This window comes from Helianthus annuus, chromosome 4, assembly GCF_002127325.2.
Source record: "Helianthus annuus cultivar XRQ/B chromosome 4, HanXRQr2.0-SUNRISE, whole genome shotgun sequence".
Lineage (NCBI taxonomy): Eukaryota > Viridiplantae > Streptophyta > Magnoliopsida > Asterales > Asteraceae > Helianthus > Helianthus annuus.
Window position 1 is genome coordinate 181,832,243 of NC_035436.2, and position 23,523 is coordinate 181,855,765.

Consider the following 23,523-nt stretch of genomic DNA (forward strand, 5'->3'; position numbering starts at 1 on the left):
CGATGCTTTGAAGGGGCGGGGAGGGGCGCCCGACCCCCCAAACTTTTCGGCTAGTAGTGTTATATATATGTAGTTTTCGTATATAAATTTTTGGGTATATATGTTTTCGACCCCCGGTTCTATAGAAATTTTTGGGGTATATACGTTTTCGACCCCCGTAAAAAAATTCAAGCTTCGCCACTAGGAACATCATACATTTTTCTTATCGGATGACAAATACAGGAAGTGAAGGAGAGGGTAGAAACAATGAGCTAAATTGGTTTACGAGCGAACTTGGGAAAGTAAATACTCTTCATGGCATATTGTTGAAATCAAAGGAATGCTCTCAAACAACTATAAAAGTACAAGAATCTTGAAATGAAACTTGTTATTAAAAACTCATTTGGATGAATATGAGTTGGTGGTTTGAAATGTTAAATTTAAAACCCTAACTACACTTTCTTGCTGATCTTTGTAAGTGAAGATAAGATTTCGTTCATGTCTGGCCGATCATCTGGATCTGTTTGAGTGCAGCATAAAGCCAGCTGAAGAATCTGTTCTACAACGCCGTATTTTGTGGCAAAATCGGAAGCCAAATCAGGATCTGCAACTTCAATCAGCTCATTCATTCCTTTTGAAAGTGCTTGTTCTATCAACTGTGGCAAAGTGATTTGGATTCCATCGTCTTCAGGGAGTCCTGTTGGTCTTTTTCTAGTGATAAATTCCATAATTATTACTCCAAAGCTAAATACATCCACTTTTGTTGTCACATTTCTCATATATGCAAACTCTGATACATATAAAAAATGCATTAGTGTGACTTTTTCGGTCAAATGTTATATTATCATCAAAATTGATATAGTGTTAAAAATTCTTTAAACTCGTTCTTAAAGAATAAAAAAAAGAGTTGGTCACACATTACCTGGTGCCAAGTAACCAATGGTGCCTTGAAATGCTGATGCAGAAGAAACACTGCTTCCATCCTGGTTATGAACTCCCAGAATCCGAGCTGTCCCGAAGTCGCTAACATGAGCATCCCATTTTTCATCCAAAAGTATATTAGAAGGCTTTAAATCACAGTGAACTATAGGGAAATCGTATCCGGAATGTAAATAAACAAGTCCTCTTGAAACTGAAATCAAAACGTCAACTCTCTCGGAAAGATCCCATCTTGATCGATCGGTCCCAGAATCATGTATAACCGTATCCAGATTACCATTTTCCATGAATTCGAGAACCACAGCCTTTAGTCTTCCACTCTCCCATGCAAAACCAAGAACTTTCACTAAATTTCTATGCCTCAATTTTGCTAATGTGTTCATTTCTTTGTTGAAGCTCTTATCAGATTCTGCTGAAAACTCAGTGAAATTCAAATTCTTCACTGCTATCATCCTTCCATCTGTTAGTGTACCCTTGTACACTGTGCTTAAACTGCTTGTACCGAGAATATTACTTTCACTGAATCCATTGGTAGCATCTTCAAGTTCTTTTCTGTCAAATCTTTTGAGAGTGGCCCGTCGGGTGTATTCTGGTTCTGTATCCTCAGATTGTTTAACTTTCGATTTTTGGACATGACGATAACACAAAATTCCCAAAAACAGTACAGGAAGCAACGCTAGAGATCCGAGTATTGCAATAATCAATACGGCTTTTCTTGATATTTGATGTGAACGATTTGATTGAGTTGAGAAGGCGCATGACTTGGTATCGTTGGTAACACACAAAGACGGATTTCCAAGTAATCCGATTGCGCTAGAGTTTTTGAAAATTCCCATATCGGGAACACGTCCTTCAAGGTTATTGAACGAGAGATTGAGGCGTTTTAAGGCCACATTGTTGCCAAAGTCTTCAGGAATCGTGCCATTGAATTTGTTTTGTGAAAGATCAACCGAAGTAAGAAGTGTGAGATTCGCCATGCTTTCTGGGATCTTTCCATCCAATTGATTTCTTGAGAAATTTATATAAGAAAGTTCGCCAAGAGTAGGGAATATTTCGTTAGAGATGCCACCAGAAAGCTGATTTCTTGACAAATCAAGACTCTGCAGGTTTCTGCAGTTCTGAAATGTTACCGGGATACCTCCTGACAGATTATTGTTTGAGATATCAATGGCTTGCACCATCTCCATCTTCCCAAACTCATTTGGGATAGTTCCTGTAAGAAAATTGTTTGAGAAATTGAGATATATCTGCATATTCTTCATACTTGAAATCACTGTCCGTGAAATCGATCCAGCGAAAAAGTTGTGAGACAGGTCTATTGAAAGCAACCGGTTCAGTTTTGTCATACCCTCCTCAATTGACCCGTTAAACCTGTTTCTGCTGAGATCCAACAGAGAAAGCATCTTGAGCCTTGAAACAGAATTCAGAATTGTACCCTCAAATTTGTTGTTCATCAAGTAGAGTTCAGTGAGCTGTTTAAGCTCAAAAAGTTTATCAGGAATCCGACCTTCTAGATTATTATCACCAACTGAAAGGCGTTGAAGAGAAGAAATTTTTGAGATTTCTATAGGGATGGTGCCTGAAAGTTGGTTTTGCCCAAGATCTAACACCACCAAACTAGTTAAGTTTCCAGTTTCTCGTGGGATTGGCCCGAAAAAAGAATTATGCTGCATCGTCAGCGTTTGGAGATTATAAAGAGAGCCAATGCTTGAAGGAATTGGTCCTGTGAGAAAGTTTGAGCTCAATGTCAAGATATTCAAATTGACTAACCTGGTTATTGATGCTGGAATTTCACCAGTAAACTTGTTATTATGAAGGGTCAATCTCTTCAGGGATTCCAGTGAAGAAATCTCTGAAGAAACATTCCCGCTTAGATTATTCTGCGACAGTTGCAAATTAATTAATGATTTCAACTGAAACAACGTTCTTGGGATTGTGGAATTCAGTTGATTATTGTATAACCGCAAGAATTCTAATTCCTGAAGATTTCCGATCTCACCGGGAATGCTTCCAGTGAGCTTGTTCGTGTATAGATTCAAAAGAGTGAGATTTTTGCAACGACCAATTTCACTTGGTATTTGTCCCGAAAGAAAATTTTCAAATAACTGAAGAGTTTGTAATCTTGACAAATTCCCAATCTCTGTCGGAATGATACCAGAAAGCTGGTTTTGGCATATATCAATAGTTTGGAGCTCTGTCAAATGACCAATCGAAGTCGGAAGCTCTCCAGAGAGAGAGTTATCAAACAAAAGAAGTTGTTGTAAACTTGACAGGTTTCCAATCTCTGTAGGAATGATACCAGATATATGGTTTTGATACAAGGCAAGCACTTGTAATTGTTTCAGTTTACCAACTGAGGTAGGAATTGAACCTTCTAAAAGGTTATCAAAAGCTATAAGAAACTGAAGACTGACTAAATCACCAATTGTATCTGGAATTGTACCGTTGAGCTTGTTGGAATCTAAACTAAGCACTTGTAACTCTTTTAGTTGACCAACCGATGTAGGAATCGATCCTTCTAAAAGATTTGTAAAAGCTCCAAGAAACTGAAGATTGACCAAATTACCAATTCTATCTGGGATTGTTCCGTTAAGCCTGTTGGAATCGAGATGAAGTTCTAGCAAAGAAGTGCAATCACACAAACTCCCTGGAATGATTCCAGTGATGGAATTGTTTCCCAAGTCTAGTGTCTGCAGATTCCGTAGTGTTCCCAGTTCTGATGGAATCGGACCAGAGAGGGAATTGGTGTAAAGAATAAGCTTGGAAAGTTGTGTGCAGTATCCCAACTGGAATGGAATGTTGCCAGTGAATAAATTATAAGATAAATCAAGAACCTGGAGACCGGAAAGGTTTCCAAGAAAAGGTGAGATTTGGCCTTTGAGGTATGTTTGTTGAATCGAAATAGAAACGACACGTTTGGTGATATTATGGCATTGGATTCCAGTCCAGTTGCAATGGTGGTTGGAATCGGCATTCCAATCCAGGAGTGCATCAGTTGGGTCATCAGTGATTAAATTCTTGAACTGTTTTAAAGCGTTTGCTTCATCTTCCAAGACGGAATCTGCGGATAGAACACCGAGTATCAGGAAAGGTAAAAGCATAAAGCTTTTGAAAGGCATTGTTAATTAGTTTGAAGTGGTGATGATTGTATGATCAGGAAGCTGGTTTATGTATTGCAGAATTTAATTAGAGGTCAACTGAAAAGTTTATTTTTTCAAACTTTAATGTGTGAAAGCATGATCTTTAGTGTCAAGATCCAATTCTTATCCTGAATTGTACCCATACACGTACCCAATACGAATCTCGTTTCTCTATTTGTATATACGAAAAATATCTGACTCTGATATTTTGTTAGACTTCATGCATTTATTGGTTTCGTTAGACTTCATGCACTTATTGGTTTCTAGTTCATCATTGACATGTCTTGTAACAATGAACAGGATGCACAAGTGGAGCAATAGAATTTACAAGTTTGGGATGCATGAATGCCTGACGTCAATATTTCCATAGTGTAAAACCGTGTGCCAAATTCAAGGTCATTGCACAACTTGCAACAAATAAGACACAACTCGTGATTTCAAAATATTCTTATTTGGATTTTATTTATAAAGAATAATATTGTTTCATTGATATTATATTTCACGATATCAAAATTTATTTATTTATAAAGAATATTGTTTCACTGATATTATATTTCACGAAATCAAAATTTATAAATTTTGTTTTCCGTGGCACTAAAATAATAAACGGATGGAGGCAAAACTCTTGTGAACTAAAAGTACAGTACTTAAGCTATCTTAGACTATTTGTAGTGGTTTAGTGAATAATGCTCTCACCCTTGTGCGTTTTTGTCATGTGGCAGTCCAGTCAACAAGGGGGCATTATTGGGCGTTTTTTACAAAAGGGGCATAGTGGAATAATGCCCAATAATGCCTCAACCAATCATTACACAATTATTATTTTTTTTTAAAATAAAAACTGATAATACTTCATTAAATAAAACAAAAATTACAATACTAAAAAATTACATTGCAAAATTTTAGGTTTTATAAAAGATCCAAATGAGACATTTAATAAACAAAACTTTAGGGAGTGATATACCATTTTTGAAACTTGAAATATTAAAGGTTTTGAAGTTTTAAACCTTTTTTTTAAATAGAATCAAGAGTTAATTGCCAAAATCGCCCCTGAGGTTTGAGTACATTTGCCATTTTCGTCCAAAATGATACTTTTGTACCATTTTGCCCCCCACGTTTTTAACTTTTTGCCATTTTCATCCAAACAACTAACTTAGTTTATTTTTTCTCTTAAGTTGAATGATATTTGGATGAAAATGGCAACTATAAACCACAGGGACGAAAATGGCAAATGTGCTCAAACTCTTTTTAATTTCTTTTATTTAGTTAATTTTGTCACATATATAATAAAAAAGAATATACATGCAATTTTTATATGAAAAAAATAATAATGTTGTCACATATTTTCTATAAATTTTCATCCAACCACTAAGTTAATTTTTTTCTATTAAGGCGAAGGATGTCTTACATTTTATAAATTAATACAGAAATTAATTTCCAATTGTTTATATAGATCAATTTTATAAAAATAAATCTACTTAATCCTCTAATTTTTATAAAACTAAAATGCTTGTGACCTTATAGAAAATGTCAAATAAACAAATATTATCATATGTACTAAGTTTGTAATTCATCTTCTACTCTTTTAAATTCGCTCATAACGAAAAACAAAAGCCAGTGCCCCCATCAAACAACGTACCGTTACCAAACCTTAAAATTACCCACCAAATAGTAAGTATAATGCCATCTAATATTTTGTGATAAACACTTTTCACGACGAGCTATTTTCTTGTTAAACTCTCAAAAACAGAATCGAAATATTCATGTTACTTAGAGAAAGAAAACAAAGTTCCATTGAACAAAAGACTACATATAATAACCTTGATACGAATTATAAATAAATTTTTGAAAAATCAACTTAAAACTCAAACTTGTTTTCATCCAGCAAATGAAGCAGGATGGCTCGGAAGATGCAAGCATTTTAAATTGGTTCATTATAAAACCCTTTAGACGGGGTTTGGTTGTTTCTTAAACAAATTTTGAACAATATTTATCTCACTTTTTGATGACGGTTTTTTTACCGTGTCTAAAAAAACGTTGACCGCGTCTGATGTTTCATTCTATAGTAGTGGTAACCATAACATGTAAAATGAGAACTGGTACCGATATGGTGCAGTTTGGTACCAATACCAAAGAAGTATGGTATCGTTGCTCGTTAAAAAGAATATTATACCTAATTTACAATACAAAAATATTCATAATTGTATTTAGATTTCTTTTAAAATTTAATAAATAAAGATCTTGTATTAATTTATAAAATTAATAGAAAAAAATTAATTTATAAAATTTAAAACATCTTTCGCCTTAATAGAAAAAAATTAACTTAGTTAGTGGATGGATGAAAAATTATAAAAAATATGTGACAGAACTATTATTTTTTCGTATAATTTTTCGTATAAAAGTTGCATGTATATTCTTTTTTATTATATATGTGACAAAATTAAGTAAATAAAAGAAATTAAAAAGAGTTTGAGCACATTTGCCATTTTGGTCCCTGTGCTTTATATTTGCCATTTTCGTCCAAATATCCTTTACCTTAACAGAAAAAATAAACTAAGTTAGTGGTTTGGATGAAAATGGCAAAAAGTTACAAACGTGGGGGGCAAAATGGTACAAAAGTGTCATTTTGGACGAAAATGGAAAATGTGCCCAAACCTCAGGGGCGATTTTGGCAATTAACTCTAGAACCAAAGTGCAGGGACTGAATGTGCAAAATCATCATCTTCTTCCTCACAACAACCTGTAACATCATCTTCTTCAATCTTCTTCTTCCTTTAAATACACACACACATATTATTTCTTTTGTTTTTTTAATTAAAACTAATTATACACACACATGGCAAGGTCTCATTGGGCAAACAAAATCTTCTTCTTCCCTTTTCACCGTGTTTCAAATCACGCGGGTGATGTTTTTTTTTTTTTTTTTTTTGCGAAAACATGCTGAATCACGCCGTGGGGGTGGGGGGAGGGCTTTTTGGGCGTGTTTGGAGGGAGAAAACGTCGGATAACGACTAACTACGGGTGGTCTTAGAGCACCGATAAGGGGGCGGGCCACCCACACCCTTCCTATGGGTTTAAATTATATTATCTTATATTGTATTATATTATATTAATATTAATATATTATATTATATTATATTATATTATATTATATTATATTATATTATATTATATTATATTATATTATATTATATTATATTATATTATATTATATTATATTATATTATATTATATTATATTATATTATATTATATTATATTATATTATATTATATTATATTATATTATATTATATTATATTATATTATATTATAGGGTGGAGTTATTGTAAAAAAGACCAAAAGTGTGAGAAAGGTAAGAAAGAATCTCAACCATTAGATCTAAATTAATTGAAAAGGGTATAATTGTAAATGCATTAACAAATTCAAATATGGTAATCCTTGATTTAAGGATTTGGAGAGAGAAAATCCTTGATTTAAGGAATTATAACACCATTCAGTAAATAATATAACATCATTCAGTACAAGAATATAACACCATTTAGTAAATAAATATAACACCATTCAGAAAAAGAAAATAACACCATTCAGAAACAAAATAACACCATTCAGAAAAGAATAACACCATTCAGTAAAAAATAACACCATTCATAAAAGATAATAACTCCATTCAGAAAAAAAAGAAAAAAACACCATTCACAAAAAGATAAAAACACCTCTGTATCATCTTCTCCACTTCCGGCACCACCACTACCGCTCCGCCGCTGCTGTCCTGTAGAGAGAGAGAGATCATCTGGTCGTGCGATAATTAATCAATGATCAAGACGGATGATGAAATGATTGATAAAGTTCAATCAATTTCAATCTCAAATTCTCGAAAACCTAATCCAAAATTAGTTCAAATCTCGATTTCAATGCTAGGGTTTGGTTCCGGTAGGATGATGCAGATTCGTCTTCATTGACTTGTGGTTTCTCTCTCTAGAATTCATCTTCACATTGATCACTGTATCAGATCAATTGATTGTTCCGGCGGTAGGATGATGCAGGACAGAGGAGATCGATGGAGATCATCTAAAGAGAGAGAGAGAGAGAGAGAGAGAGAGATATTGTAGGGATTTTGATTTACAGTTTCTATTTTTGAATGGATATAAAGACTTTATTACCCCTAGAATTTTCAATTCAGTCCAAAAAGATAAACAAATTATACAATTTGGTCCCTATTAATCTAAACCATTAGATCAAAGATCTAATGGTGTAGATTCTTTCTTATCATTCTCACACTTTTGGTCTTTTTTACAGGAACCTTTACCTTATATTATATTATATTATATTATATTATATTATATTATATTATATTATATTATATTATATTATATTATATTATATTATATTATATTATATTATATTATATTATATTATATTATATTATATTATATTATATTATATAACTATAAATCTGCAACATATTTTGGCTTTATCTGGTTGTACCATGTGCATAAATTAAGTTTTGTGCAAGTCTTAACAGTACGTTTGGGTTTGGGGTTGTACTTAGTTTGTAGGTTGACACGTGTATGCTGACTTGCTTTTTTGGTTCATTTGGATGGTTGGTGATTTGTCGCGTGTCAATCACTACTTTTTACTTTACACAAACCAAGGTAGGTACTCATTCACTCTGACTTTGTATTTCATCTTCAGCAGCATTGGGTTGTCTTTTGTCGCCGCGAACACCACCGACAACGGTGTTAGCTCTCTAAACTCTGTGTTTGCGTCTCTGTCGGTGTGAGGCACGTATGTTTCCCAGTCAATCTCTCTCTGCAATTTACATGTTTGTGTGTGAAATGGTGAGTTACACAGCAAAGCTTGCTCACAAGACGATGAGCCACAAAAGGCTTACGCGTGGCTTTTGGCATGTAGTATCAAGAACGTTTAGTTAGCGGTGGGTGTTATAAGCCTAAAAGAGAGAGAGAGAGAGAGAGAGAGAGAGAGAGAGAGAGAGAGAGAGGCTAAGGAGCTATTTGTTTTTTTCAAGAAGATCTTCCTGACCTCTTATGTATACGCCGCGCAGACCACGCGCAGACCTTTGGGTCTAAAGACTGTTTGTTTTCTCGAAGACTTTTCATTAAAAAAGGTCTGTGCGTCCTCTTCTTGGGACAGATGTGGACTCAAGTCTTCAAACCTCTTCTCCATCTTTCTTTTTGCCCAGATACCACAACCCATTCTCCAAAACCCTTCCTTCGTCGCTGATTATGTTTGTGTGTTTTGTTTTATACGGAGATTAATATTTATATTTGTGTTAATGTTGAATCTCAATGGAGTTTAATTTGGCTTGTTGGTTGATTAATAATAATAATAATAATAAGTTGGTTTTAATTTTTTTTAAATTCTATGGCTTATGATTAAATTGTTATATTATGATAGTAGTTGTTTTGTTTATTTAAAATTTTGAAATAAAGATGTCTTGTTGTGATACCACATCCATTCTCCAAAACCCTTCCTTCGTCGCTGATTATGTTTGTGTGTTTTGTTTTATACGGAGATTAATATTTATATTTGTATTAATGTTGAATCTTAGTGGAGTTTAATTTGGCTTGTTGGTTGATTAATAATAATAATAATAAGTTGGTTTTAATTTTTTTTAAAATTTTATGGCTTATGATTAAATTGTTATATTATGGTAGAAGTTGTTTTGTTTATTTAAAATTTTGAAATAAAGATGTCTTGTTGTGTTAGTTTGTTATAACATGTTTAGGTTATGTGAATTTGGGAAAATATCCAAATTATGTGATTTCAGTTTATTTCAGCAGCTTGCAGAAGTTAAAAAACAAACACTCTTCTTCTTGCAGACTGAAGAGATTTGGTCCACCTCTTGAGCTACATATGTCTATAGATGTGGTCCGCAGACTGCAGACGTTTTACCCCTGAAAAAACAAACAGCCCCTAAGAGAGATAGAGAGAAGAGAAATCTGTAGAAAAGAAAACGATCAGAGAGGTTCCATCCACCGGTCACGACGGAGCGGCGGTGGCTTGAGGGTGGAGGTGTAGGGTTTTGTCGTTTCCCAGACGCTTTGAACAGAGATGGTGGTTTTATGCCTTTGTTTAGACGGTTTCATCCGTTTGAAGGGTTTCAATCCGTTTAGGCGAGGTGTGCTCAGAGACGTTTGTTTGAGCCTCCTGGATATATGAGGAGGTTCTCCTTCAGTTATTGTTTTAGGGTTTATAAAATGTTTGTTATTCTATAAAAAGCGCCGGTCTGAAGAACTCAATTTCGAAATTGAGGTATGTTCTTATGGATTTCTGTTTTTTTATGGTTATGTTTCTCGTAAACAACTTTTAGATCATCTTTTATTACCTTGCTTATAGTTGTCAATAGCGATTATAGCGATCGTTAAAGCCCGCTACGTAACGTATAGGTCTGGTTAAATATTAAATAACAACTTGGTGATACATTAATTCACAAGTTATAAAACACAGTATATAATAACATTAAGCACATATAACAAGTTTCTAAAGGAACATGTCTGTGACTCAACATTAAAACCTTACGTGAATAGCATACAAGCAGTGAGACACATGATACAAAATAATGCACAAGCTTTGTTTTTTTTAATCTCAAAGAGTTGAAGGGAGAAAAAATATGATCGGGTTTTTCATCTAATTTATATTTGAATGGAAGTGTGAAAATTTTAGCTTAGGACATCTATTATTATTTTTCAATTAATTAATGATTAAAGTTATACGTATAGTTTATTTAATTTTTATTTTATTTCTCAAATGTTTTAGTTTTTTATAAGAGTATTCTACTTTAAATTTTGCTGATAATCTTTCTAATGCTAATTAGTTGTACCAAACTTCCAGTCTACTATTACTTTTTATTTTCAGTTTCACGCCTACGCACTATATATAAATACACATTTAACCCATTTAATTATTTAACTAGTCGTTGCCCTCCCGCGTTGTGGTGAGGGGGCGTAAAGTCATGATACCAACGTTGTAGGGAGGGCGTAAAACCATGCTAAGTAGCAACCGAACGACGACCAAATCCGGAAAAAAACATAAAATAAAACTACAAATTTATAACACCAAGTGACTCACGTGACATAAAACGTATACGTAGTTGAATTTACACGAACACGTATTAGAAAGTCAAGGGGGTAAAAAAACTTGAGGAACCAAATATGATCATCAAACACCGTGCTAAGTAGCAATTGAACGACAATCAAATTCGATAAAAGCGTAAACAAAACTAACAAAAATAAAATAATAAACTCACTTAATTTTTGTGGGAAAATAATAAAAAACAAAAATTTATTACAAAATCACAATAAGACAAAAATGTCACTATTCATCCAAATGTTATGAATTAATACATATAGATAATTATAAAATAAAAAAAAACCTTAAAGTTGCAAAAAATAATTAAAAAAAACAAAAAACAAAACACTAAAGACAAAATCACAATAAGACAAAAATGTCACTATTCATCCAAATGTTATGAATTAATACATATAGATAATTTGATAAAGTGTTTTTTTATCGTATGTTACATAAGTGCGTGTACTCTGACGTACTAGCCAACTCTGACAGGACATCTTTAACGGTATGAATGTTATATTGCGCTATTCTTTTTAATGGTTTTCGATTGGTTGCTACAACGACTGTCGGTAGCGTAGCAAGCCCAAACGATGTCAACCAGATTCCCGCCGCGTAGCGCGGGTAACCCGACTACTTATATATAAAATAACAATTATAATAAGAGGGTGGTTACCACACAAAAGAGGAATTGGGTACGAAGTTAGGCGATAAGTTCCACCCTTGATCTCCCAAGATCTATGACTACAAATAAAGCGGTGGCATTTTGGTGAATATTAGGTTTAAACAATTGAAAAAACAAATAGAGAAAAAGTATTTTGGTTTTTTCTCACTTGAACTCATCCCCCTCTTGATTTTCAAACAACTATAATTTTTTCATACCTTAATATTTTTTTTTTAAAATACACCATGTTAACAAACATTTCATTCTCTTTAATTCGACCACACTATTACTATAGTTTTCTTAAATAAAAAAAAAATCATTTTATAAGCTACAAAGTTACATGATTATGTAACTTTACATTGATTATTGGAACATAATCATTGAATACTTAAATCAATAAATACCCATTACATGATTAAGTGATTTCATTATGGTATTTATGTGAAATCCCAATTAGTGATTACGTAATAATAACTAGACTATGTATGATTACGTGACTACGTGATTTTTGAATACCCATTATGTGATTACGTGATTTGATTATAGTATTTATGTGAAACCCCACTGAGGTATTACGTAATTACATATTAACCATAACTATAATAAAAATCAAAACATCTATATCTATGTATACTTTCTATAAAAGGAGAAATCCAACTGACATAAGAAAAGCTGATGTGTTAGCTTGAGAACATGTCCAACAAGGCTTTTCTTATCTCATTATTACATCATAAAGCGTAATATATAAAGACTTTAAAATTCAAAGTTGGCTCACTTTCATCTTTTCAAAGGTCTGCCCATCTAACCATTGCCATCAAACCACTTTCAAACCACTAATGATTCAACAGATGTTCAAAACACTTTCAACCAACTGATGATTCAAAATTATGGCTCCAGATTCAAAATTCAAAATTATGGCTCCAGATTATATAAGATACCATCTTCTTCAATCAATTACTCTCTCTAATCCATTTCTCTCTCAACTCTCTCTCTCTCTCTCTCTAAATGCAGGTTTCGATCACTCTCTCTCTCATAAAACTCGCTTTCTCTCTCTAAAATTCACTTTCTCTCTCTCAAATCCAGGAATCCCAAACACCCGATGGATTGGTTTATATTGCAACACAATCCCCAAAACACTCAACATTTGGTATATATTACAGATGGGTGCTACTTTCTACACCCCCCCTATTTACTTTTTTCACCCCCTTCCTCTCACATACTTACAGGTGGGGCCTGCGTGGGACCGACAGTTTTCCTCTCACAAGGGGGGGTGTAATCAGGAAGGAGGGGGGTGTGTATAGAATGGGCCTTACAGATCTGAGCCCTAATTCTCTTCAAATAAAGATGCGCATTTAGGTCTATGATGACCTGTCTCTTCTGCAACACAATCCCCAAACCACTCAACATTTTTCATTTGTGCATTGAAGCCAAAAATCACAGTTTCTGTAGCGATTTCGAAGTATTTTTTGAAGATTTTTGAGAATGGAGGGTTTCAACGAAGATTTGCAACTATGTTTTTATCTCCAATTTTGTTCTTTGTTTTTTTTTTTCTGTATTTGTTGTTTAGGCAAATCAAGATCGGAATTAACGGTCACTGGAAAGTTAGAGAAGATGACCGGAAAAGATAAGGTGTAGCCGACCGATCTACAATAATTGTCCGGTACACTTCTTATCTTCAACAATCATCATGTTCTTATCACCAATTTTGTTTTTTGTTTTTTTCTGTATATTATGCGAAGCTGGATATTATCCATAGACTAGGGTTTCAACGAAGATTTACAACTATGTTCTTATCTCCAATTTTGCTTTTGTTTTTTTTTTTTTCTGTATCTGTTGTTTAGGCAAATCAAGATCGGAGTTAACGGTCACCGGAAAGTTAGAGAAGATGACCGGAGAAGATAAGGTGTAGCCGGAAAAAGTACAGTGACTGACTTGAATGATAATTTTTGGTCACTGGAATGATTGTTTAATATTAAATATTGATAATTCTGGAATGATTGTTTAATATTGAATATTGATTTGAACAGAGAGATATATACATTGTTTTCATGATTTGAACAGAGCCAAGAAGGGGATATTATTGATTGGGTACACATCTCTCAGCAGTTGGCTTTTGTTCTACAAAAACGCTCCTATAGCTAAGGAAGTTGTTCCTCCTTTGCTTTAATCATATGGAATACCACTTAGTTATGTTTTCGATTTAGAATTTTAGCTTTTGGTTCTAAAAAAACGCGAATAGTTTCTTCATGATTTGATGCAGTATAGATACTTTAGTTATGTTTTCGATTTAGAATTTTAGCTTTTGGTTCAATTTTATTATTTTTGGCATCGTAGTTATGTTTTCGATTTAGAATTTTAGCTTTTGGTTCAATTTTATTATTTTTGGCATGGTCTAACATAATTTGTTTGTTTTACTCTACTAAATCTCTGTTTGATAAGCAAAAGGTATGGGCAGCAAAAGAACCATCATAAGAACCAGAAAAAGATACAAGCCCATAGCCAACATCGTAAGTGTCATATTGAATTTTGATATGTTTAAATCTGCTGTAATTGTTGTATTTATCGTATTTTATTTCAGATTTGTTTGAAGTGGGAATGGGGTTGAATAGTTGGGACTCACGCGATTTTGAAAATACCAAATGGCATCACTTAGATTTCTATGTTGAGTAGAACGAATATATTCCTGTCACAGGCATCATTCAAGCTACATTGGTATTGTAAAGGTGAAAAGAACGATCAACATAAACATGATATTGTCTCCATTGAAAAGGGAAATATAACAATAACAAAACGTAGCAGTAAATAGGTATAACATGCTCCAATTAAAATGAATATTAGAAAACTGTAGTGTAATGGCCAACATCGTAAGCGGTAACATATTCATATTGAATTTTGATCTGTTTAGAACTGCTGTAATTGCCGTTATAATATTTTATTTCAGATTTGTTTGAAGTGGGAATCTCCTCCGCAGACTGTTCTCATCCTGACAAAACCAAATTCGACTTCTGTTAAAGTTATTTGTGCAGAAATGATTAGGTAAGATCCGATATTATAAATATGATACTGCTTCCTTTTTAGCTATTTTTCTTATTTGACTCATTTGATCCATTAGATATATTAAAATTCAAACCGACTTATTAACGATAAGTAAACATATAGAAATCTAACAACCATGTTTGTTTCAGGTGGTTGTTGAAGGAGAAGAAGTTAAATATTTATGTTGAGTAGTTGGGACTCACAAGGTGATGCAAGTTATATACCAATTTCATCTATTAATTTTGGATGTAGGCTCAACAAAACAGTTTTTTGAAACCACTTTTGGGTTAAAACAGTGTTTGAAACCACTTTTGGGTTAAAACAGTGTTTTGAAACCACTGTAAGGTAAAACAGTGTTTTGAAACCACTATTAGGTAAAACAGTGTTTGAAACCACTGTTGGGTTAAAATAGTGTTTGAAACCACTTTTGGGTTAAGACAGTGTTTTGAAACCACTGTTAGGTGAAACAGTGTTTTGAAACCACTGTTAGGTAAAACAGTGTTTGAAACCACTGTTGGGTTAAAACAGTGTTTTCAAACCACTTTTGAGACCACTTTTAGATTAAACAGTGGTTGAAACCATTGTGTTAATGATGTTAGTGTTCGCCATTGAAAACCACAAAATCAACACATTTCGTACCAAAATCGATGATTTGAATGAAGCTTCTTTGAACATGTTTCGTAATGGGTTGTGTTTACAGTCGAATTAATATGCGGAACTCACATATTTTCTTTATTTAGTAATTGTTTTGTTAGTGAATCATCTACTGTATTCAGCCCTATATCCTGGCTGAAACTCACATATTTTGTCACAGATAGTCTTATATATTTTAATTTGACGTCTTAATTTTGTAGGGTGAGTTATTTGATTGCATTGTGTAAATTGTCTTCCACGAAACGTGATAAAAGTCAGGTAAGTGTACTCTGCCTTTTCTATTGAACTTGTAAATATATAAATTTTTGCGTGAAATTTATGACTTAGTAAATGAAAGTTTAGTTAGGATATAATTCCATATGTGAGGTTATGCAGATTAATTTTGACTAATGGTAAAGGATCCGAACAAGCCGAAGTGACTGGCTAGCGCTTTCTTCGTGTTTATGTAAGTGATTGATCTGTTGTTTTGGTTTAGGTTTAGGTTTAGTTTTTTTTTGTGTTTTGTGTGTTTGTTAATCCTGGTCGAGGAGTTTTATAATGCAATTGCTGCTGACTCATCATCATCTTCAGACGATGATGAAGACGACAGCGATGCTGAACTTGACAACAAGGTTTGCTGCTTTCTTTCAATTTTTTTTTAATTTTTTTGGAAATTGTAACACCTCGAAATTTTGTGTCCAATCATGTGTTAACACGTGTCGTTTGTTTACACGTGGCATTGATATTAAATAAAGGACTAGTTTTGACAAACCTTGAAAGTATGTAAATTCGAGGGTTATAAATGTCAAACAAGGGTAAATATACTGTACAGTAACCCTAAATGATACTTGTACCTTAAAACGAATAAATCATGGATCGTACGGAAGCGAAACGCGGAAGAAAGTGAGAGATTACGAGCTACAGGGGTTAACTGTGTCAACATGTTAATTATACCACTGAGTGACCCTTTGACGTACCCGAGGCTTTGTAACAGTAAATTACGCTCACCAGAATGCGCTATATAAATTTCGCGAAGTTCCGTTTTAAAACGAGAAAGTTATGATCAAATTCGTATGAGAAGGGTTAAAAGCGTCAATAATATAATTTAAGGCTTTCCGGATAATAAGTAATCTAACCGGGGGCTTAACGATACGGGTAAATAACGCGAGGTCCTTAGTTGTAATTAACCGAGGGCCAAATCGCAAAGTTACCCCTTCAAACCCGAAAGGTCAGGTAATTAATTACCAAGATTTTATAATCATTACAAAAGATTTAAAAAGATATTCATTTTAACCCCTTACGGACCGTAAAGGTTATGCCTTACGGACCGTAAGGAGCGGAATGATTGATTTTGATCCGCCTCTGGCTTACGGACCGCAAGGCCGAAGCCATACGGTCCGTAAGCGATGCCCAGCGACAGAAAGTTGGCTGTTGGCTGTCCAAAGCGGTAAAACATGAAGTAATGGGTTTCTCAGGGTCATGGGTGCCCCCTACTCGACCCATAACTCTCTAGGACACCTGCCATTCATCCATGGTCACTTGTAGAGTGTGTTGTGATGATCTTAATGCCATTCTTACGCTATAAATAGAACCATTGTGTGCATAAGTTTCATCACAACTCAAAACACATTCTCTGATCATTCTTGGAGCTTTCAAACCTTCTTCTTTGTTCTCTAAGCAAGCCTAAGCTTCTGTAAGTCATTTATATCCTTTGTAGTTTGATTTTACTTAGTAAGATAGCTAAAAACCAAACCGTCGTAAATACGGTTTGACTTCAAAATAAATCCGTAATGGCTCAGTCTTATAACGGATCAAAAGTAGTTATGAGTTGGTAATTATGTGGGTAATAAACCCCTAAAAGGGTTCCCTCTGATCGCCACTCTAACTAGTTCAAATGTCGAGTCAAACGAACGTTTAAAAAGTCAACAGAAAGCCGTTTTTGCGAATCTTGCATAATCTGTAATGTGTATGCTATGAAACCTGTTTTGATGATCCTAAAACATGATATTAAGTATATAAACTTGTTTACGCTCGTTCAAATCGACCATTTGCTATATTGACCCGGTTCGGAGCCGAATGTCGCAAAAGTTTGACTTTTGCTTTGACTTCAGTTCTGACCCGTTTTAGTGAGGTATAGATATGCCTTAGGACTCTCTTAGGACCAGGTTACATGATGGTATAACCCTCTGTGACCGGTTCATTGTTTGTCCGAGTCTTTTACGCATTTCCGTTAATCGCCTAAAAGTTGACCGTAACACCCTTTTTAAAATAAAACGAGTATTTCGGACGCGTGAACGGACCATAACCTTGCTTACTAAATTATAAGCATGTCGTTAAAGTTTCATGTCAATCCGAGGTCTAGAATGAGAGTTATGCTAAATAGCGCATTTATAAGAAACTTTTGTAATAAACGGCGCAATTAGCATAACGCCTATCTAAACCAAGATTTCGTCACCAAAACTTTTACCCACTGTTATAAAATAATATTTTTGGAATTTTAAAGATTTTTAATATTTTTTACCTCGCTCATAACCTGCGGTTATGGCTACGGTTCGGTAAATACCGAATATGCCCTTTTCGGCCAAAACTTGAGTTCTACAAGGTCTTTTGACCCGATTCCAGTTGCTACTGATTTTAAATAATAAATAAAGTATTTTAAACTTTATAAACTGTTCGGGAAACTCAGATTTCCTGTAGAACTCGAAAAGCTCTTTAAAAGTCTTTAAAATGACCGAAAAACCCCTACGGGGCGTAATATTAACTTAAACTCGTTACGGGCATCACGGAAGGTATCCTACTGATACCACAACCTCTTTAAGGCATATTGACTTAGGAAATAAACGTAGGACTCTCATGGTTAACCGTTTCGCCTATTGTGCGCACGGTTCGGCTTATGGAACTAGTTTTCATAAATTAGCCGACATGGGTCAAACCATATTATTTTGACCCCAAAATCCAGAGTGTGAACCTTGAACCCATATAAAACAAGTCTCTGAACTTGTTGGGTCGGAATCACACTCCATTCTCGGTTTTCGCCTTTTCGCGCGATTAAACCATATTTATATTTCGGAACCAACCGGTCTAGGCTACGGCCAATATAAAGACCCGTTAGGATTCTAATAGGTTAATTAAAACCTTCGTTCCAGAATAGGAGCCCCAGTAAAAGCTACCTGTGACGTAATCCATTAAGGAATATACTTGCAAAGTTAAATACTTTTAACTTTATTTTCCCTTATACGGGCTTGGGATACGGTATATTAATACCGCTTGATTGAGCATCATATCTTCCATCGCTTAGGTGGTTAATTGAATAATATGATCGGCTCATTTAAACAGTCTTGTTACTTAAAAGCCTTTGGGGGGTTAATGACCGTTGTCCCGGATATCCTTGGCATCATTCGAAGTAATGGCCACGACCTCGACATCCCGGTGTAGGCGTACACCCGGTATATTATGTCGACATTATTATTAAAAGACGTAGCCGTTGGTTTACCCACCACGGTTTTACGCAATGTGGTGTGTCTATTGATCTTTAACCCGGACAGGATCCGGGCTACTGAACGCATAAAAGGAACATGTAATTCGTTCACAAGATTTTAATAATTTTCCCAAGTTATAAAAGAGTTTGTGCCTTGTGCATTCAAATCAATTTTAATAAACATTTTCAAATGTGTCAGTTGAACGTATTTACCAGTGTAAACTGACGTATTTTCCCAAAAAGATTAAGTGCAGGTACTATACGTAAATCGGCTGGTAATAGCTCTCTAGCATCACGAATAGTCTCGCAAGCTTGATGCTGTTTCTGACTGAACAATACTTTATTTTTATTTTTGATCCCCTGTGGATACAATTCGACTTCTGTAATACACTTGATATTACATTCAAAGGTTGAATTATATTTATCTTTATGCTTCCGCTGTGCATTTATATAATTGTGTGGTTTGACTATATTGTTGCCAACTACGTCACGGTAATCCCCCACCGGGCCCACCGGTGATACACGTGGAAATCGGGGTGTGACAGGTTGGTATCAGAGCCAACATTGAGTGAATTAAACACTATCCTAATGTGTTTAATCTCAGTGACACAATTGCACATACTTGAGTCTAGACAATAACATAGGACAAATTCGGATTAATACTCCTTTTTGTCTTTATTTTCATTATGATTTTTAATAAGTTTTGAAGCAGGAAAATGCCACCTGTAATCTTCCGAGGACGAGGAAGGGGAAGAAGATGCAGAGGAGAGATCGTTACTCATCACGATCACGAAGCCGGGCCTTCAGGTACGCGAGCTCCTTCAACCACGAGGAGTGAAGAACCGCAAAGGCGAAGAGACCTTTACGAATGTTGGTGCATGTTTGTGACAACAGCTTAGATTTGGTCTTTGGATATCTTGTAATTAGTTAAATGATAAACGGTTAGCGGGTTTAGCTTTGTATTAGTGTGATAATTAAGTTTGGGCTAAACTAAACCCATTTGGGTCAAGGGGGAACGAATTGGGCTTTGCCCATGTAGGAAACCCTAGCCCACTTGTAAACCTTGTGGTATATAAACAAGGTTAGGCTTTAGGGTTTAGGTTAATCAGTTAATCAGCCAAAACAGTACTTGGAGAGATAGAATTTCGTGATTACTCTAGGGTTTGGACGAAATTCTGGTGGTTAGGGTTTTGATTGATTGTAATACTTTGAGTTTGATAATCAATAGAAAACCCGGTTTGAAAGTGAATTGCTGTTTCTGTTTCTACACGTTTTCTGCTAATTCTGATCAAGAGGATTCCGCACTCTTGATTGGAAAGACGATTCTGTGAAGATCCATACACATCAAGGGGACCTACAATTGGTATCAGAGCTTTAGGCTCTTGAAGGCTCGGTTCAGAATTTGTTACTGCAGAAAAGGGTGGATTTTCGGTTTGTTTTGAAAAAAAAAATTCGAAATTTTTGTTGTGTTCTTGGGATTTTCGAAAATTTTTGGTCTGTTTGATCTATTTGCGTATTTAATTTTGCTGTTTAAGTGTTTTTGGTTGCAGGTTTGGTTGATTTTTTTGAAGAATTTTGGTTGAAAAACTTGAAGATTCGAAGATTTGTTCTTCGTGTTCTTCGTGTTCTTCATACAGTTCTTCGTTGTTTCTTGAAAATTACTAATAGTTTGCTATTTTGATTCTACAGGAAATTGTTAGGAAATCAGAATAAAATCTTTTCAAACCTTGGAAAGATTTGGTTCTAGCAAATTTGCTGAATTCGGATAAATATTCTGACAGACCAGCGAATTTGTGACCTAGCACCTCGGTGACCGGTGAAATTAAATTTCCCAATTATTCTGATCCAGCGAATTTAACTTCGGTGACCGGCGAAATTAAATCCAAAGGCGACTTTGGTAACCGTATAATTTTCCTCAGCGAAATTATTACGGTGATCGGCGAAATTAACCGTAGTGCCAGCGAAATTGACTTGCCAGCGAAGTTATCTAGAGAAATTAACCAGCAAAATTAATTTGATCAGCTAGCATATTTATTCCAGCGAATTTAAAAATCTAGCATATTTATAATTCCTCTACCAGCGAAATTAACTTGGTTTGCCAGCAAAATTAGCGTGACACGGTGAAATTAACTTGGTTTGCCAGCAAAATTAGCGTGACACGGTGAAATTAAGTTGGTTTGCCAGCATAATTAGCGAGACACGGTGAAATTAAGTTGGTTTGCCAGCAAAATTAAAAGGTGGAGTGGAGGAACTAGATACGCATAGAGGAATTAACGTTTTCGTGAATAGAAAGTGATCCATAGCTCGTTTGACGAAACCGTCTACACCGTTGGACTCGGTTGATTTTTAGGACCAAAAAAAAATAAAAATAAAAAATAAAAAAAAAGACTCTGGAAAATCCCGAAATCGGTTTTTGACATTATATATCATTGGATTCGTCTTTTCGAGACGATTCTAAAGGTGTAATTTGGTAACCACTGCTTTCGGAAAAATTCTGTACGGTTTTCTCAGTCTGCATCGTTTAAAATGTCGAACATGACCAACGTGAATGCACCTAAGATGATGAAGGTGGAGAACTATCTTACTTGGAAAAACAGCTTCACATCCTTCATTAAATCTCAGGATGCAAGGATGTGGACTTGTATGATAGATGGATATGTTGCTCCTACACGTCATGTTGAAGGAAGAGTGAAAGTGATCTCTTATGATAAGATGGATGAATCTGAGAAACTTATGGTTAATGCTGAAAAGAGAGCTTTAGCTGCAATAAAGACGTCCTTACCTGATAGCATCAAACATACCTTTACAAAGTACACAAATTCAAAGGATATGTGGGATGCATTACAAAAGAGATATCAGGGAAATGAGAGTGTCACTCAGGCATTCATGGCAGAGATAGTGACAGTTGATGAGGCTGAAACTAGTGTGAGTGATGCTGAATCTCAAGTGGAGAATGCTGAAGCAAAAGTGGATGCTGAAGTAGAGAAAGAGAGTGAAGCTGAACAGGTTGTTGCTGATCAAACCACAGAAGTTCATGAGAAAGAGGTACAATCTAATTCTGTGTGTTTGAGGTGTTGTGAACTACAGGGTGAGGTTGACAGATTGTCAGCTCAAAATCAAAGTCTGGTGAGCGAGATGTCTAGCATAAAAGAGTCAATTTTTTTTGCTAAAAGAAATGAATCTCTATACTTGAAGAAGATAAAAGGTTAAGTGAAATCGAAGCCTTAACATGCAAATTAAACGAAAAACTTCAAGTAATAGACTTAGCTCACGAAATGATGGCTGAGAAAACAAAAGAGATTTCTGAAAAATGCAAAGAGTTGTCAGATGCACAACTCAAAATTATTGAACTTGAACAGAAATTAAGTCAATTCAGAGATTCGTCTTTTGTTATGAAACACATGATGGGTGGGTTAAAGAAGAGTAATGACAAGACTAGTGTGGGATATAATGAAGTCCCACCTCCTCTTAGTCATGACTATTCTTTCCTCCCTGATGAAGATGAGCTAGCAGCCTGTATGTCAACTGCACCAAGTAGTTTCGCATCTACATCAAGTCAAGGTGAAGGGTCTGAGAGTGGTGATGCTAGGAAGAACAATAACAAGGAATCTTTGAAAAAGAAAAATTCACCTCCTAAGAGCAAAAATCAAACTTTTGTTAAAAAGATTAATTTTGTTCAAGGTAGTGATATGAAAAATGAAACTGCTGTTATTGAAAAAGAATCAAATGTAGAGTTTGCAAAAAATAAGAACATAGAAAAATCTGAACTTAAGCAAACTGAACAAAATTCTTCCAAGGCATCATCACCATCAGATAAGGGATCTACCTCAGAGACTCCAGCTAAGAAGTCTTTGAAAAGGAGATCGTGCTTCAGGTGTCACATAAAGGGACATGTAGCTAGCTGCTGTCCTAACAAAAAGAGTGAAGCACAAATTACTGAAAAACAGAGAGGGAAATTACCAGAGAAGAGTGGTGATAGCGAGGAGAAAGGTTCAAATTCTCCAAAGAAATCTTCTCCTAAGCAACCACAAAATGTTGATGTTGGTGTAGATACTGCTGGAATAGGAACTCCACAAGTTCCACGTTTTCAAAGAAATCAACCAAGATTTCAGCCTAGATCTCCACCAGGCAGATATCAGAGACCTAGAAGCAGTTCACCTAGAATGAACAATTTTAATGGAAATACAAGTAATTTCAGAAGTCAAGGTCAATATCAAAATCGATACCAGAATAATGGTAGTCGAACTTTTTATAACAATGGCTTTAGAAATTACAACAATAATGCTTCTTGGAATCAAAATTCAAGGTTGCAAAACCAAAATTTCCAAAGGTCAAATTGTCCAAATGTATATAGGAACCCTCAGGACCAAAGACCTAGTGGAAATCAAAATCAAATTCCAACAGGTCTAAGATCCAAGACTCCAGTTAGGAGTAATGGATATTGGATGGATGTTCAAATAGTTGGTGAATTTGGACGACCCAAGACCATTAAGGCTTGGGTCCCCCAATCTAACTAATTTTTAAGTTAGTGTGTGCAGGAGCTGCTAAGGAGGAGTATCAACTTATGTTG

The 23,523-nt window shown here is 34.8% G+C and overlaps 1 protein-coding gene across 1 annotated transcript; it reads right to left on the reverse strand.

Annotated features, from left to right (window-relative positions):
- Positions 1 to 273: 273 nt before the first annotated feature.
- Positions 274 to 4,174, reverse strand: LOC110885431 (LRR receptor-like serine/threonine-protein kinase FLS2). The gene is made up of 2 exons (XM_022133123.2): positions 902 to 4,174; positions 274 to 769 (listed from the first exon to the last, which is right to left on the reverse strand). The coding sequence occupies exons 1-2, from the start codon at positions 4,035 to 4,037 to the stop codon at positions 432 to 434; spliced, it is 3,474 nt and encodes a 1,157-aa protein (XP_021988815.1). The 5' UTR covers positions 4,038 to 4,174; the 3' UTR covers positions 274 to 431.
- Between the last annotated feature and the right edge of the window lie 19,349 nt (positions 4,175 to 23,523).